An 18,084-nucleotide genomic window follows, 5' to 3' on the forward strand; every position below is an offset into this window, starting at 1 on the left:
AACTACGAATACCAATAATAGCCCAAACATACTAAAGAAACAAAGCATAATCAATTCTTAAAAAACTTCAACTATATCAGATATTAAGGATAAAGGAAGTAAATCTAGGTTAAAGAAAAATACTCACCTACATGGTAGCATAGGACGGTAGGGGATTGAAGTCGGATACCGGCAGCGACAGAGGCGGAACAAAATTTCTCACCTTCGTTCGCAGAAAGCTGAGATTTTCAGCATTTTCTCCCCACAATATCAAATATCAAAACACCGAAAGAGTGATAAATACTCAGGGTTAGAATCAACAATATAAAGGCCGACTACCGGCTTCGTGATGGATTAGAGGAGACTAGGTTTTCTCTGAGGGGAAAATGGAAAACGGGAATGGGAAGGGTCAGGGAAAAGGGAGGGACCTTATACTTGTTTTATAATTTCTACACATTTTTAAAATTAACTTTTGTATACGGGTTGGGTTGGTCGGCTTCGGGTTGGGTTAAAGGGATAACCCATAACCCAACCTAACCAGACAGAAAATGGGGTAAATATAACCGAACCCAATCCATTTAAGCAAAAATGGACCCAAACCCCTTCGAAATGCTCCTTTACAGATATTCGACTGAACGTGACAAAATCCGACAATATAATGTTTCAATTGAATGTAATATGAACAGTTCGGAGAATATTCGTATAATATTCGACATGCTCCTTTAGAATAACGTAAACGTACGACTACGCAAAGACAAACTCCACACAAACTTGAAATAATGTCAAATTACTCCAAAAATACCTCATTTCTTGACTCTCTTCGCCCTTCCCCTGGTGTACGGAGTCTTTGTAGATACAACAGGACGTCGGATGCGTGTTGATCGTCACCTCTTTGTGGTGGGTGGGTCATTGCATTGCACCGGTAGGCTAGCCTCCCCTGGCATGTTCGTCGCACCGCCTACAAAACAATTCCACTTTAATTAGCACGTCATCCATTTGCATCACGAATTTGGGTTAGGGTGACATCAAGAGTTCTCCACCGCAATGTACTTACCATCCACTTCCGCTACGCCACTAGCGGAAGCAACACCTTTGTCCAAGAGGTTCCCCGAACCACCGAAAGACACTTCGTCATCCTGACTGTTCTTTTCTGGTTCGGAATCCATGCCGCGTCCACCTAGTATGAAATTAACATGCGAAGAAATATTAGTAACACTGTATACTTCAAACAGTAGAGAATACATACTAGTGTATGAGGCAATACGTAAGTAAATGATCCAAATATTACGCGTTACTCTAACTAGTGAAATAGAAGTAAACAACCGTAGTGTACGTACCGTCCGCCTCCGCTACGCCAGTAGGGGACGTAACACTGTCGTCCTCACGTTTCCCCGAACCACCGGAAGCTACGTCGCCATCTTCATCGTTCAGTGCTGGTTCGGATTCCATGCCGTCTCCACCTATGCATGAGTACCAACATACTCAATATTAGAAATCGCGTGTCGTTCAGGGTTTACAGTATACACACTTCCGAATGAGGTGAGACCACGAAATCAAATATTATGCGGAACTTAAGGCATGCACCGTTCTGCTCTTGCATTTCGTTGTCCATATTTTCGTCATGATCGACCGACAACGGGGAGAAGTCTCTTCCATACACTACAAAACAACAATTGCAAAAATGTAAGGGGGTTACGTATTTTCTAGTATCAAATAGTAAAGAAACATGAAAATGTATCCATAGTAATTGATGCACATACCTTGCGGGTCCGCACATTCCGGGACAGGGTTGGTGTCGCCTCCATTTCCGTCTAAGTTACAAATCCCATGTGTACTCAATGTCAGCAAACATAAGTAATATATAGTAGATAACAATTTAAATGCAGTACACATACCATGCACTGAAGTAGCCAAAACTGTGGGCTCCTTTGCCGCCTGAGCCGTAGGTGGAGTACTTCTAGAGGGAGCTGGGGGGACGAGGGTAGAAATGAAGTCCCTGACCTTCACAAATTCATCGGTCACGTGCTGCATGATCTCAAGCTTCACTGTGCGCAGCCGAATTTCGATGAGCGTTCTTTGATCGGGCAATAGTTCCTCCACCTCGTCTCTCGTAAGGCTCGCACCAGAGGTTTGACCTTATCATACATGAGATGTGGAGGGTGCATGAATGGGAGAAGTACGTCTGTGCATGGGGGGAGAGGAATATGTCCCAGTCTGCGGTGTACGAGTGTGGTCATCCTTACTGTCCCCACTGTCCCCCTCGTCCGAGGCCTCTGCATTGCTGTTTCCACTCTTATCACCTCCGGTCTCCTCACGGGCTCCCTCGTCCTCACTGTCCCCCGACTCATCATCGTCCTCGGAGCCTCCTCCACTGGAAACTATTGTGCACTCCCCCCTTGAGTTTCCAACATTTCCCCCACTGGGCAAAGGATCTGGGTGAAGCTTGCAGGGATAATGTCCCTTGCAACCTCGTCCAGTACAGGTACAGTACGGTCTTCAAACGGCAGGAGGGTGGAGATACATGGTTGTCCAAGCTCGGCTTTGGTGGGATGAAGCATCCGGACACGTGCAGCTGCAACATAAAATAAATTAATGTCACCGAAAATGTAACGAGTAACGGCACATGCAGATCATATGCATGAAACGCAATCCAATACCTTAATGTTCTTGAAAAATGCATCATACGTCCGGTGTTGTGGCTGTTTGGTACACGTCCAACTCAAAAGCTGTGGGGATTGATGACCCAATCGCCGAGCAAACCTATCCCCAATTTCTGGTATTGCCTCGAATGCCCAAATCTATTACAGCAGATAGTAACTGTGAGTTGAATATTAAAGGAACCAACGAAAATACATTTCTGATGAAATAATGAATACGTTGTACAAAATTTGTGTGTAGTACCTGCATGGCAATGGGGAAGCCGTGAACTGTATAAGTAACCACCTTTTCCTTCTTATTTGTGGCATCTACAAATTTTCATCCCAGTCTGCGTCGGAAGCCCCTTATTAGACGAATGTAGGATACTCTACCCCAAGGGTAGGAATAGAACATGTCCAGATCGTCCACGATCGACAGCGTTGGAAGTTCAATACTGGCATGGCTATCTGGAGCATTGAACACTCCTTCAATGATTAGAGCAAGCCCGAGCTTGTACCGATCAGCTCGGGGCGTCGACGACCGGAGAAATGCCTTCTCAAGTTCGCCACACGAAATCCTCTCCATTGATTTGAAGTATTTATCCTTCAACCTCTTCTTTTGTAGAACTCGGTCCATTGCGGCGTCATCTGGAAGAGGACCACACATTAAACCCGTGACAAGAGCATACTCTTGCAGGTCAAACCTGGCTAAGTGGCCTTGCACTTTAAACCATATTTCGCTGGCCTTTTCAGTTCGTATGCAGCGAAAAACGAGTTGCTGGATTAGTTGGGCTGAGAATTGGAGATCTCGAACCTCGGATAAGAACCCTAGGCATGAGTTACGGAAGTCCGTACGTTGTCGCTCATCAAAATGCTCCAGGACTGTCTTCATGTACCGTAGATTGCTTCGCTGTGAGATGTGGGCCCTCAGCCACGCATTCTTTGGAACCAGATATTCAAAATCCATTCACTCTTCTACAGTTGAACATAAATTTAATACATCAGATGGGAGTATTTGAAGACACACGACAGGGAAATAATAGAACCACATTTCAACGAACAAGGTGCATTGAATAATCAATCAACAAATGTCCGGATCATAGCATTGCAATTATGTTAATGTAAAAGCACACATACAATGTTGGCACCACTATACAAATCATGAGATCATACGTTTGAGTATTAGTAATGTGAAACACACGTACGATGTTGCAACGACAGATCAATGAACGAAATCGTGACATCATAGCATAACAGTATTTTTAATGCGAAACGCACTGTCGGAACCAAAATTCAACTTGCATAACTACGGAAGAAATGAACTCTCGTTCTCGACAATTCATCGGTGGAGAGGCTCATCTGTCGAGAATTACTGAGCTTAACTGTCGGGAACGACAGTTCATCTGTCGACTGTTCCATCTGTCGAGAATTTCTGTTGCAAACTGTCGGGAATGACACTTCGGTGGTAAGTCATTTAACACTTCATGTCAGTGCATGGAGAGTGATAGTGTAAAACATTGTGTACATTTTCGAAGTAGTGCATGATACAGTTATCAACGTGCAAATACGATAAGTACACCTCAACGGCCATATCCAGACTACAAAACACCAGCTCTGACTTAGACAATAGCAATTGAAGACAATATCAATTGAAGACAACAACGTGCAACTATGCTAATCCAAAACATCTACTCTGACTAAGACAATAGCAATTGACGACAAAACTGTAGTAAGCAAAACATTTCTAATATCCACGTGTCATGCATGACCCAAATAGAGTTCCAGACCCCATAAACTCAGCATTTTTAGCAAAAAGGAAGCAAGGACAGACAAGTCCAATACAACCTGAGAAGATAAAGTTCAATTAGGAAATAACTATTAAGACATTAAGTAATAATATAAATCATCTGGGACAACAAAATAGAACATTTTACAGAAACCACAGTCATATTAACTCAAAAACATATTGATTCACATCATAAGCTAATGTCATATTTAGTCCCTATTTGGTAGAAATTAAAATTAAGATTTTTAATCTAAGTCAAAATCAACAACTAATATTAACCATACATTTTATAGGACCTACAACTTTTCAACCACACATTTCATCAACTTTTATTAAAATCTATTAAAAATCTGATTTTATTCCTTACCAAACAAGAGCTTCATAAATAGATGTTAGGCTACTATGTCTCTAGAAGAATGAACCTAAGGTCTACATGCATATAACCAATCTAGAGGCCTTATTAGTTTTTCAAATGTGCAATGTAGTCAATATTTTTTCATTCTGTAGTGCAGCAGACTAATTTTATCATTCTAAGAGAAAAACTTAAACACCCTATTGAATATAATTTCAAAGGAAGCGCAAAGTTATTCCCCAAGCAGCTAGCCTTCAACACATTTGCTTAAATAAATTGTTAGAAGACATAACGTTATGGTTCTCAGCATGTAAGTTAAGAACTTTTCCATGAAGAAAGCAACAAATCCTGAAGATTTGCATGTTGTATTAATGTGCCATACTGTAAGTGTGATAACATAAAAGCAATAGAAATGTACTATTATTTTGTTCTAATACTCCCTCCTAGCTGGATTGAATAAAAAGAATATCAGTTAAAATATTAGAATTAAATACTCCCTCCTAGAAGAATGAACCTAAGGTCTACATGCATATAACCAATCTCGAGGCCTTATTAGTTTTTCAAATGTGCAATGAAGTCAATATTTCTTCATTCTGTAGTGCAGCAGACTAATTTTATCATTCTAAGAGAAAAACTTAAACACCCTGTTGAATATAGTTTCAAAGGAAGCTCAAAGTTATTCTCCAAGCAGCTAGCCTTCAACACATTTGCTTAAATAAATTGTTAGAAGACATAACGTTATGGTTCTCAGTATGTAAGTTAAGAACTTTTCCATGAAGAAAGCAACAAATCCTGAAGATTTGCATGTTGTATTAATGTGCCATACTGTAAGTGTGATAACATAAAAGCAATAGAAATGTACTATTATTTTGTTCTAATACTCCCTCCTAGCTGGATTGAATAAAAAGAATATCAGTTGAAATATTAGAATTAAATACTCCCTCCTAGAAGAATGAACCTAAGGTCTACATGCATATAACTAATCTAGAGGCCTTATTAGTTTTTCAAATGTGCAATGTAGTCAATATTTCTTCATTCTGTAGTGCAGTAGACTAATTTTATCATTCTAAGAGAAAAACTTAAACACCCTGTTGAATATAGTTTCAAAGGAAGCTCAGAGTTATTCCCCAAGCAACTAGCCTTCAACACATTTGCTTAAATAAACTATTAGAAGACATAACGTTATGATTCTCAGCATGTAAGTTAAGAACTTTTCCATGAAGAAAGCAACAAATCCTGAAGATTTGCATGTTGTATTAATGTGCCATACTGTAAGTGTGATAACATGAAAGAAATATAAACGCACTATTATTTTGTTCTAATACTCCCTCCTATCTGGATTGAATAAAAAGAATATCAGTTGAAATATTCGAATCAAGCTATTCATTTGTACAACAGTATGTAAAAATGTCCACATTTGACAATAACACCAAATTAAAAAAATTTCAACCACCATAGCATTATGACAAAGTACGTTGAGAGTATTACTACTCTAATTATAATGACTTTAAGTAGACAAATGTTAGACAAATAATAACTACAGAATACATAAGCCCAGCAATCCAGTGTTTCTCCTTAAACATTCATCTTCATTTTTTCTCAATAACAGCAAAGCCATATCCAAGTAAAATCACAATGAGAATGTTAAAATGCTACAAGCAGGCTGGACTGAATAAACACTATACTAATGTTAGCACAAAGTTTGTACAGAAACGCACTTATCTCCAAAAGAAGCACTCTCCTAACAACTACAGAAGCATCCACTTAAACAAGATAATAATACAGAAACGAAGTGACAGTATTCACAATTAATCATGACAATACCATAGGAAGCACGAAACTAAAAGAGAATAAACAACTTCACATGCGAGGAAGGAGCTCATGAACTGAACCATTTTTGCAGAAAATAGAGAGACAGAGAGAGAGGCAGGAGGCTCACGCTTCACGGACTCACGGAGTCTGTTGTCACAAACACGGTGCAGTGGGCCAGTGCCAGAGACCGGAGAGGCTGTGGGTGACCGTCGGCGGCAAGATATAACCGAAACGCAGATTTCCAAAATCTTCAAAGCCGGTACCTCAACGCAGCAACGACGACCGATCTCCCCGACGATCGATGACAGCGATTTGGCTAGACAATAAGAGAGCTGGCGACTGAGACAGAGCGGCGGGCGTCGAAGTGTGAAACGCAGAGACGAGAGGGAAATGGAGAAGTCAAAATTGGAGAAATTAGGTTTGCATTTTGGTCTCGTCTGCCGCCATTTGAGATACTGACAATACAATTAACACATGTTTGGTATTCTAATATTTCAGAGGGGCAAAAATGTCATAAATTGATATTTTTTATAGCAAATTTAAAAGGTGACAATTTTGATAAAGCAAACTCAATTTTTGATACCCAATGAAATTTCCTTTTTTAATTATTTATGCTTTTTAGGAGAGCAAGAAGTTTAAGCAACTGAAAAAGCTCGTAGGGACATAGAGGTAGAGAGACCTCTAGGTTTTCTGATGAAGAGGAATTTGTTGACAAGTTGAAAGGGATGGCATCTGTAGATCTTTATGTCGGCAAGCTTTCAAGTAAGGCGTAATTGCATATAAATATAGGAATTTTTTTTTTGTGTATGTATAATGCATCATCATTGTTTATGTACAACTGTTAATGCATATATTTTTTTGAATCAGATGGTTTTAGCAGAAATTGAACTGGACCTTGAACGTGGCTCATCTTTTGTATAGTTTTTTTTTTTTTTTTTCTCCTTTAGTTTATGTGAAATTGATACCTTACTCTTTCTTTTGATTTCTCATTGCAGAATTTTGCTGGGCATGAACAAACGGTTTCTGGTAATTAATTGTTTAAATTATTATATATTGTGACAATACATTTTTTATGAATCCTAAGATTTATTAGTGAGTGTTGACAAAGATGCATCAACAGTTCAATACTTACATCAATTGAAAAATAAATTTTATGCCTCTAATTTTTTTTCGGTTTTACTGCACTTCGTTGAATTTCCTTTTTATCTGTGCTCAAGGCATTACTTAAATATTTATATACTAATTTTCATTAGTGCATTTATTTAAATTCTATTAATATTTGATTGCATTGGTATTGAGAATTTGTTTCTCAATTACGTTAATCAAAGTGTTGATATCTGATACATTGTTCTTATTTATGATACAACTTGATTTTTAAGTAAAAATGGTGAGAGTTAGTGTCTTCGATGACGTTCTTGAGAGCATATCAATGAATAGATGAGAGGGAAGCATCATGCCATAATTCAACCATCCTCCAAAGTCATTATTAAGTTTCTCTTCATGATGTAAAAGCATAGTATAAAAATCGTTATGTGGTATTACGTCGTCCATTTAAGTATGAGAGACTATCTATACCCTTAATTTTTTATGATGTCTGTAAGATACATCGAAAAGTTTGAGAGTTTGAGGATGTCGATTATCACCGATCAAAAATTGTGGTTGAACAAAACATCAACCCTGATTTTGATATTGGTGTCCAGAAAATTGAGGGATGGACTACAAGGTTTCTTCCGTTTAGGCAGGTAATAATATAAAATACTATACATTAATATTCTGTCAATCCCAAGTGAATGCTAATTGCTCAAGTCCACAAAATTGACTCCCATTTTTCTTACTTTCCATCCTTCAATACCTCTGTTTTCAATTGTTTGACTCAATTTACTTTTCAGTTTGGATACATTCTGCTGACTACATCTACTGGCATCATAGACCATCAAGAGGCTGGGAGAAAGAATGTTTGGTCAAAAAGTGCAATCCCTACGCACATTAGTTTTTGATGTGAGTGATCCATCAACATGGTACTTAAAAAAATTGAGAAAGTGTGTTCCATGCTTTTGTTGCTTGGAGCTGAATCAAGTTAACTTCAGACTCTTCCTTTCTCGTCTCTAAGAATTTTATCAAAAAGGTTATGCAGGATGGAGAATTTAATTTGACAAAATGGCGCTTATATGATTGCTTTTATTACCTCGACGATTTTTGTCATCCAAGATTACTACTTATGTTGCAATTCTTCAATGTTACTAGGTTTCATTTGCCATTCAATAAAAATTAGGTCTTTCGTAATTATTTCCTACTTTCATGGTGTTTGATAATAAAGTTGAGTATTGAAAATTCTTAACTTTGGAGAAGCGAGTACATCAAAAAAATTTGTATTATGCATCAAATGTTTAAGAACAAATAATAAAAAAAAAATGAGCGATTTATTTTCCACGAACGCTGACATTATCTTAGAAGTAACAAAGCCCATGCATTGCATGGGTAGTGGACTAGTATATTCTAAAAAGACTCGATGAGTTTGAAAAGTAGCTCACACTCCTAGAATTATGAAAGATAGGCATTAATCTTGATTAATTCATTTGCAGTTGTTTTTGTATTAATGGACATTCAAATGCATTTTCCTGAAAAACATTTTCAGAATGTACTATAATTCAGTCCATACCGCCCAACAAGAATATTAGACGAAATTGCATTCAAAATTATCTCAAAAATCAACTTCTTACGTAATTTAATTATCTCTAATTAAATAATATTAAAAAATCATTAACTGATAATCAAAATTAATATTCATTCAATGATATACATTTTTATGGTGCCTTCATACGATAGTTTTGGGCAGCAAAATTTAGATAAATTATTTGTTTAACTTTTTTCTACAATGCCATCTTTAGAAAAACATATACCATTGTTATTTTTGACAAAATTTTAATGTGGTGAGTTGAGAAATCTTTCATTATATTTGCTAAGTATTTGTAAATTTTTAATTTTTATTTTGATGATCGTGGGTGTCCAGGCCAACTTACGTATACCTCGACTAATTTCACGGGACCCTAAAGTTTACGCCCGGAAACTCTTACCTTAGTAGCCTTGTGAAGACTTGAACTGGTGATTATTGAAGAGCAAATCCAAAGTTTGACCATTGATTGTCATCCAAAGATTTCAATCGTTTTTACACAAGGGCGTAATTGACCATGTATTGTCATATTTACAACAATTTTAAAAAGGGGTTATACTACATGTACATCAGGATATCCATAACGGTGTCCTTTAAAAAGTTATCTATTTAAAATGCACTCATAGTTTTGATTACTTTCGAAAACTCCCATATAAGAATACAGATAATTGTAAAAGATTTAGAATATCAAACTATAATTAAAAATTAGGGGTCAACATTGTGTGATTCGATCAAAATATCTTGTTGGGAATAGTAAAATGTAATCGTTAGTTTTATGAGAAAATGGAAATGTTCCGGTCTAAACAAGTTCCATTTTTTGCTTCTAAGACACATAATCAAACTAATGTTAATTGGAATCAGACTAACCCAACAATTCCAGTCCGATTTGATTCGAATTGAATAGTTTTAACTAAAAACCAAGTTAAAATCTGATGAGGATACAACCACTCTGGGTGATGCCCACCTACGAAAGTCCTTGTTTTATTATCGTACTTGTTTATCTTTTTGGAAATTATAAACATGTCAAATTTTATCTTTAATCAAGCATTTAATTAAAATCATAATTTTTATCAACTTTTTAATTACAAATTTCATATAACGTCAACTTATAACCTCGAAACACTTTGTCAAACATGTTTCCATAGCTATAAATACAATTTTGAGAGAAACGGAAGTTAAGCACCAATGGTATGTTTAAGCCCCATTTTTTTTTTTTATAAGATCGAGTTTTGTAATAGTGATTTTTTTTAACGTGTAAAATGTGATTAAAAAGTAATGAAAGGATTTGAGTTTACATGTAGAATTATTTTATTCAAAGGATGTGTGATAAAAATAATTTAAAAAGAAAAATGAATTTTTATATAATAAGACTCGAAGAGTGTCAACGAGTTGAGTTGAGTCGGCTCGAGAGCTGAAAATCAGGGCTTTGACTCAGTTTGAGCTTTTTTAGGTCGTCCTTTTTTTTGGTCAGAACCGAATCTAGCAAAAGCTTGGCAAAAAACCTAAGCTTTCGGCTCGGGGCCTCGAGCCTTATAAAGCCAATCCGAGTTGTCGGCTCGATTCTTTCTCTCCCTCTCTCTTTAAGAAGGCAGCTGCAACGAGTCTTTAAAAGTCAGCAGCTAGCTGCCAACTATTTTATTTTTTTATTACTATTTTTTAAAATTTCCAGCCATCCCACGAGTTACAAGGGCCGGCTCCGGCTCGGGCCAACAACTCAAGACGGTGCTCAGCCCGAGCTCGAGCTTTTTGCAAGCCGAGATATGGGCAGTTTAAGCTCATAAGTCAATTTGTCATCCCCATCTCGCCATAATTTGTTTGTTAGAACATTCGGGCCGGGTCTTGAATCAATACCCGAACACACTGATTCAACCGCCGCCAGATCCCTTCCTTTTGTGGCTCGTTTCCACGGCAGGGCGACACGCAAGCACACACAGTACTATATATAACAAAAATAATCCAAGCACTCAGAAACTCAGGATTGATTGACAGATTTCTTGGTTTAGTTTAGGATACGGATTGATTGACAGATATCTTGGTTTAGATACGACGCTGTTTTCCTGCTCCCTCTCTCCAAATTTGCATCTCCATCAACCACTCTCGGTTTCTTCAAAACTTCATCTAGCTTCTGATTCTCTGAATCTCAATTTTTGACTTCTTCCTCATCAATTTTCCTAGTCCAGATGCATATATTATGTATACACAATATTATGCCTTTAATTTTCAGTTTCAGGGAGTGCCCAGATTCGTGATTAAATTCAGGAGTGGAGCAATTGAAGGAAAGCCCTATTTTTTTTCTTTGTTATCTGGGGTAATTTTTCTAGAAATTTTTAGTCCATTACTGAAGTAACCTCCCCCCCCCCCCCCCCCTCTTTTTTTATCTGATCATTTAGCAGCAATAAGATTTTCTTTTCTGTAAGATGATCAATTTTGGACTTCGAGACATGGTAAATATGAAATTTGATTTCTGCGGGTGGTACAAGATTATTGTGCGGGAGTTTTTCACCTCTTCTGTAAACAAGAGAAGGGAACTGTCAATTGGTCCTGATAAGGAAGGTTGACAATGTATGTAATATAGCCTTAGAAGGTTTAGAAAGTTTTTAGTTTTTATGGCTGATAGATTTTAGTGTCATCAGTATCTATCTTAATAGTGTTAGCTCAAGGGGTATGATTACCTGCATTTAAATTACTCAGGTGCCAGCAACCAGATTTGGTCAGGTGGCACCAGGAATTTTAGTCTTTTTAGCTGAACTATTTTGAGCATTATTTGTGTAGCATACAATTATCTTTATATTAAATGACTGGGTTCTATCAATGTCAATCAAAAGGACAAAGGGGGATTACAAAGTTTTCTTCAAACCTTTAGTAAACTTAATAAAGACGAATATTGTAAGTTTGGGACATGTTATTCGTTTTCCTTATTTTGTTTTTCGCAGCAGCAGAAGCTCATTGGTGATGGCAGACCTTAAGGAGCGTTTGCTCCCACCCAAACCCGCATCAGCAGTGAATCTTAGAGATCTGTCGTATAGGCCTTCTGCCTCTGGTCGACAACCATTTCAGGGAGTGGATGTTTCCAGCCTGAAAAAGCGTGGGCAAGGCCTTCGGTCTTGGATACGTGTTGATGCATCTGGGAATTCTCAAGTGATTGAGGTTGACAAGTTCACCTTGATGCATCGTTGTGATCTTCCTGCACGTGATCTACGGTTACTAGACCCGCTGTTTGTTTATCCCTCAACTATTCTTGGAAGAGAGAAGGCAATTGTTGTCAATCTTGAGCAGATTCGATGTATCATCACTGCCGATGAAGTTTGGCTCTTAAATTCTCTTGATAGCTATGTACTGCAGTATGTTGCGGAGCTGCAGAGGCGACTGCAAGCTTCTGGAGCTGCTGAAGTTTGGCAATCAGATGGTGCTGAATTGAGCAGAAGGAGAGGAAGTAGAAATTTTGATAATATATATGGGAACACATCACCGGATTACTTGCCATTTGAGTTCAAAGCTCTTGAAGTTGCTCTTGAAGCTGCCTGTACCTTTCTGGATTCTCAGGTACATGCTAGAAATAGCGTCTTCTAAACTTCCATTGCATGTATTGACTGCTTCAGTAATGAAAATTAGCTAATGGCAGACTTGTGAAAATATTACTTCCTGAAGTTTCCTGACATTGTAGATTGTGCTTTTTTTTACGTGAAACAGCCTCTTCACACAATCGAAGCACCATATGCTCCAGATAACGGGAATTTGATTATGTTTAGCTCATGCCTTTTATCTTGAATTGATAAACCGTCCAAAATAAGAACGCATGTGACATATTATGAGGTAATGGTTGAATGTGATGTTTCAGTGATAGATCTTGGCAAATTTAGGACGCTTTTCAAAGGGGAACTTACATTTGTAGATAGATGCATGCAGCTAAATCTACTCATAGTGATAGACAATTACTTTAATAGACCTCATCAAGAAGGGAAATCACGGTAATCAATTTATATTCTTAGGCTTAAGTACACATTTCACTGCTTGTGGCTTGTGCATACTGAAATGTTCCTAGCATGTGTGTTCTTCTCTGATTTCAGAGCTAGCTCGATCTACTACTTTTATGCCATGTACATTGTGAGATGGTTGGTTTTGCCAGATTCCAAGATTTCTTTTATATGTTCGATCTTCTTGTTATATACTTGTATCCAATTGATGGATTCTGCTGTATTGGAAGACATAAGTAAGAGATAGTCTTGCACTCTGTTATCTGGAACTGGAAATATGATAACCAGATAAAAGAGATTAATAGTTACGTGGATTTTTCGGGAAATGCTATTGTGACGGAGGCCTTGACAGGCCCTGTGACAGGCGTCTATGTGGCGCCCTCCTATTGGAGGAAGCGCCGTCCCCACCGACGCCCCCTCCAATAGGAGGCACCCTATCACAGGGCTGTCAAGGTCCCTGTTTTATCATTTCCCAGATTTTTCGCTCACCATTCCTTTGTGTTGGGGGAGAAATGAATTTGAGAGAAAATATATGGTAAGACAGAATATCAATCAATTAAATAACTTGATGGAGTGTATACTCCCCTTGATGATTACTGCGACCTTTCGTTGAATTGTTAACTAATTCAGAATAATAATGAAGAATGTTGGAATTGGCGTTGATATTTAGCTTAAACATATAGCTCAACTTGAAGTCTTTCACTGAAAATGAAGATGCCTGGTATTTGAAGAGTGGTGAATATAAATAGTTTATGCTCGTATTGGAGAATCTTTAATTTTAAGATCTGGAGAAGACCTCTGTCTTCGTACTAATGAGAACATAATGGTACAAAGAAACTATATTCTTTCCTCCACTACTTTTTGGCATTTGAACAACTCGTCTATGATGTTCGGACTCGGGTACGGGTACGGGTACGTATCTAAGCGTCGAATTTTTTATTTTCTAAAATGTAGGATACGGTGACATGGCCAAAAAGAGTCCAAATTTTGGACAAGGATACGTGGATACGTCTTTGTACATCTTTCAAGTTTTAATTTTTTTTACTAATTCTAGATTTCATTTTGAATAGATCAAAATCAATTGTTCACAAAGAAGGAAACCAGTACTGAATAAGAGGTTAAGACGATTAAAATAGAATTTTGAGGCTTAGTTTTTAATTATGATATGTTAATTACTAAATGTTATATAACATATAAAATAATGGACTTGATTGCAATTTGGACTTGGTAGGGGCAGTAATAGCACTCTATGAAACTCATTTTCATTTTGTACAAACAAAACCTTAAACGACCGATACAGAAAGGGAAAGAAGTAAAAAATGATGAAAAGTGGAAGAAAGAAGAAGGAAGAAGAAGAAGAAGAGGAAGGGGGACCTAGCGCCATCGTTTTCTCCTCTCTCTCGGAGGTGACGCAAGGTTTATAGAGAGTAGAAATGGGAAAAAAGGAAAAAGAAAAATAAAAAATAAGAAGCAAAAAGTGAGATGTATGGTTGAAATTTGAAGGATCGGATACATATCTCATACACATACCCATATTGTGTCGTGTCCGACATGGGTACTTTTACGATTTCAAAATGTCTGAGAAGAACTTTGCCTTCATACTAACGAGGACATAATGGTACAAAGAAACTAAATTCTTTCGTCCACTACTTTTTGGTAGTTGAACATCGTGTTGATAAACCCCCAATTAAGTTCACGTACTCATGGCGTCAAAAATCCCGCAGGGCACAGCAGTAATTTCAGTCACTCAATTTGTTAAGAGTTGTTATTCACTTGGTTAGGAGTTTGTTAGGGGAGGGGGTAGTGTCGACTGTGTGTTAGCCTCCAATTTCATTTCCTTTGGTACAGGTTCTTTCTTCCCCCCCCCCCCCCCCCCCAAAAAAAAAAAAAAAAAAAAAGAAAAGAAAAGAAAAGAAGAAGATCTTATGCTAAACTGTCTACTTCTCCTTTGTATAGCTGTGAATTCTTTTAATGGGTGAATATTTATGGTGTGATGGAAACCGCAGGTCAAAATAATGTCCTTCCTGTGTTGTAACTGATGCAGGATAAAGAAGAGAGCAGCAAGAAAGGGGGAGAAACCGGAGAGAATGGGAAAAAAAACCGGAGAAGAAGTAGAAATTTAGGGAAAAGGGGAAGGAAGAGAAAAGAGACGCCACAACCAATCTCAATAATTCACATTCATCCAAAACTAATGAAATTACATGATAAATTAGGTTCAAATAGTCAAAACAAAACCCTACCTAGAACGGGTTTGGGTCAATACAAGCCCAATTACATAAATAAAGTCCACAAAATAAAATAAAGTCCAACTAGAAATAAAATAGATGATGTGCTCATCAATAAGAGTTCACCTTTTTTTTTAAATAATGGAAATAGAAGATGCCTGACCACTCCTATGCTTAATGAAAGCTTAGGTTTTTACGACGATTGTGTGATACCTTCATTTGAAAGTTTCTTATATTATATATGATGGCTGGTTTTCTGGTCTCTTGGATGAAACCGGATGTGAGCGAGGTGCTTGTGTGATGTCCAAAAGCTAAATTTTCAAAGTTTAGCTATTATGTTCTGTCCAGAATTTGGAGACAAAAGGAAAACGGCTGTCGAGAGTCTAAAGTGAGTGACCAAATACTACTGTAAGCCTAGTTGGATATCCCTTAATGCAATAGTACAGATTGTAGACAATTCAATGGTTACTTAGGATTATGTTACAAGTTCAATAAATATCTATATTTCTCTTATTAAGGGGCATAATGTTCTTTTCTATGTTAAGACCAACAATTCATTAAAACTATTACGTAAAATTTAAAAGTGCATTCGGAAAATTTTTTAATTGATCAGGCAGCAGAACTAGAGATTGAAGCATATCCATTGTTGGATGAACTCACGTCAAAGATCAGTACATTGATCTTGGAACGAGTTCGTCGATTGAAAAGCAGACTTGTTGCGCTGACTAGGAGAGTTCAGAAGGTTCGCATTTTTTTTTAATAGTTAAGATCTTATCTGAGACATGATCCCTCTCTGATATTTCTTCCTCCAATTTTCTATTTTTATTGTCCAGGTTAGAGATGAGATAGAACAGCTAATGGATGATGATGGAGATATGGCTGAAATGTATCTTACAGAGAAGAAAAGTCGGATGGACTCATCATTTTATGGTGATCTTTCTTTGATGGGATACCAATCTAATGATGGTGCAGTTTCTTTTTCGGCACCAGTTTCTCCTGTTTCCTCACCTTCTGACAGCAGGAAGCTCGAGAAGAGTCTGAGCATCACCCGGAGCAGGCATGAGAGTATGCGGAGCTCGGAGAGTGTCAAAGAGAGTGTAGAAGAGCTTGAAATGTTGTTGGAGGCCTACTTTGTTGTCATTGACAGCACCCTTAATAAGTTGACATCGGTATCATTTATGATCATGATTTTAATTTTTCGGCTTTTATTTCTCTCCTATTGAAACCTGATTTTCAATTCATATTCTTCTCTAATTCCAGCTGAAGGAGTACATTGATGATACGGAGGACTTCATCAACATTCAACTGGTATGCGTCACTTATTAAATATTTCTGACATTATTGTTTGATGTGTAAGCAGAACCCTTTGTGTCGAATAGGTCATTTATTGACCCCAAAATAACCAAATGGAACCCATCCCCTTAACTTGGTAAAGCTATGTGTTCTGGTCGAACCTCAGATACATGTTTAAGTGGGGTGCTTTATTTGTTTTAGTGAACTCTGAAATGTATCAGATGAAATTATGGGATTTTTCTTCATGCTTAAAAGATCTAACGCTAGCCTGTGTTTTACGTGGCTTTTTTTCTCTCTGGTTATCGAACGCACATGTTTTGACTATTATATCCATGTTGAAATCCAAAATAAAACCGTCTTAACGGTTGTGACATTTAATGTTATTTCTAAAGAGAGACGAATTTGAATAACATGATTGATGCTTCCGAAACCCATAGACAGTTAAGACAACAATTTTTCTGCATCTGAGTTGTTCATCCATCAATGAGCTAACACAAATTTGGCAGGATAACGTTCGAAACCAGCTGATACAGTTCGAGCTTTTACTTACTACTGCAACATTTGTTGTTGCAATATTTGGTGTTGTTGCTGGGATATTTGGCATGAACTTTGAAATACCAATGTTTGATGATCCAGGAGCATTCAAATGGGTTCTGATGATCACTGGAGTCACTGGAATAGTCATATTTTTCTCATTTTTATGGTTTTTCAAGTACAGAAGATTGATGCCACTATAGACAGTAGACAAAATAGCAAGCATTTTGATTCCATGTCAAACAATAGCAAAAAGAAGGAAATGATAAAAAATTCTGCATTGTTATTTGTAATTATTCTTCTGTGTATAAGAATCTTGTTTCTTGATGTATATTATCCATATTATCTCAAAGATTGTCACGTGAACTTTCCCTAAAGGGTAGTAAATAATGGTTACGTTAAGCCCCCGTCCGGGACCGTTTATTCTCTGATTTTAGCCATTTTTACAGTGCAACATTAAGTGATTGATTACCCAGCAATTAAAGTAGACAAAAAAGAAAAAATGACAGGGCGGTTTATCATTTCATTAATTTTTCTTGCGAAGGGCATTTCTAGTGATTCAAACATTAAAAAAGACAGATGTTTCTAATTTGTCCGATTCGAATTCTGCACTACTGGGGCCCAGTTCACTTTTTAAAAAGGGTAAACCTGTTTGTACAGCAAAAATTACTTTACAAACTTACACTCCTATTAATGTGGAGCCCTTCATGTGAGGGAGTGTAAAACTTGCTGTACACGAGTGTACAGCAAGCAGAGCTGTTTAAAAAATATTGATTTTTACATTTAAATGGTCCCAACTGGGAGCTAAGTGCGTCAAAAGTA

The 18,084-nt window shown here is 37.3% G+C and overlaps 1 protein-coding gene and 1 pseudogene across 3 annotated transcripts; both read left to right on the top strand.

The window, feature by feature from the left end:
• The first annotated feature begins 7,949 nt into the window (after positions 1-7,949).
• LOC111371875 lies at positions 7,950-8,601 on the top strand (annotated as a pseudogene).
• A 2,524-nt stretch (positions 8,602-11,125) lies between these two features.
• On the top strand, positions 11,126-17,614 carry LOC111372090 (magnesium transporter MRS2-1-like). 3 transcript variants are annotated; one of them, XM_022994262.1, is made up of 7 exons: positions 11,126-11,336; positions 11,461-11,544; positions 12,170-12,779; positions 16,049-16,177; positions 16,269-16,604; positions 16,696-16,743; positions 17,235-17,614. In XM_022994262.1, exons 3-7 carry the CDS (start codon positions 12,189-12,191, stop codon positions 17,463-17,465), a joined length of 1,335 nt encoding a protein of 444 aa, XP_022850030.1. In that variant the 5' UTR covers positions 11,126-11,336; positions 11,461-11,544; positions 12,170-12,188; the 3' UTR covers positions 17,466-17,614. The 3 variants fall into 3 exon arrangements, with proteins under 3 accessions (XP_022850030.1, XP_022850029.1, XP_022850028.1); XM_022994261.1 differs by having other exon boundaries at positions 11,126-11,544; XM_022994260.1 differs by lacking the exons at positions 11,126-11,336; positions 11,461-11,544 and having other exon boundaries at positions 11,616-12,779.
• The last annotated feature ends 470 nt before the right edge of the window (positions 17,615-18,084 follow it).

Source organism: Olea europaea, chromosome 23 (assembly GCF_002742605.1).
Source record: "Olea europaea var. sylvestris chromosome 23, O_europaea_v1, whole genome shotgun sequence".
Taxonomy (NCBI): domain Eukaryota; kingdom Viridiplantae; phylum Streptophyta; class Magnoliopsida; order Lamiales; family Oleaceae; genus Olea; species Olea europaea.

Bases quoted from the DNA above. Each gene is read 5' to 3' on its own strand.
- LOC111372090 (XM_022994260.1), top strand. From the start codon at position 12,048: ATGTCAATCAAAAGGACAAAGGGGGATTACAAAGTTTTCTTCAAACCT. The intron at 16,605-16,695 runs GTATCATTTATG...CTCTAATTCCAG, and splicing joins CCCTTAATAAGTTGACATCG to CTGAAGGAGTACATTGATGA. The intron at 16,744-17,234 runs GTATGCGTCACT...CAAATTTGGCAG, and splicing joins ACTTCATCAACATTCAACTG to GATAACGTTCGAAACCAGCT.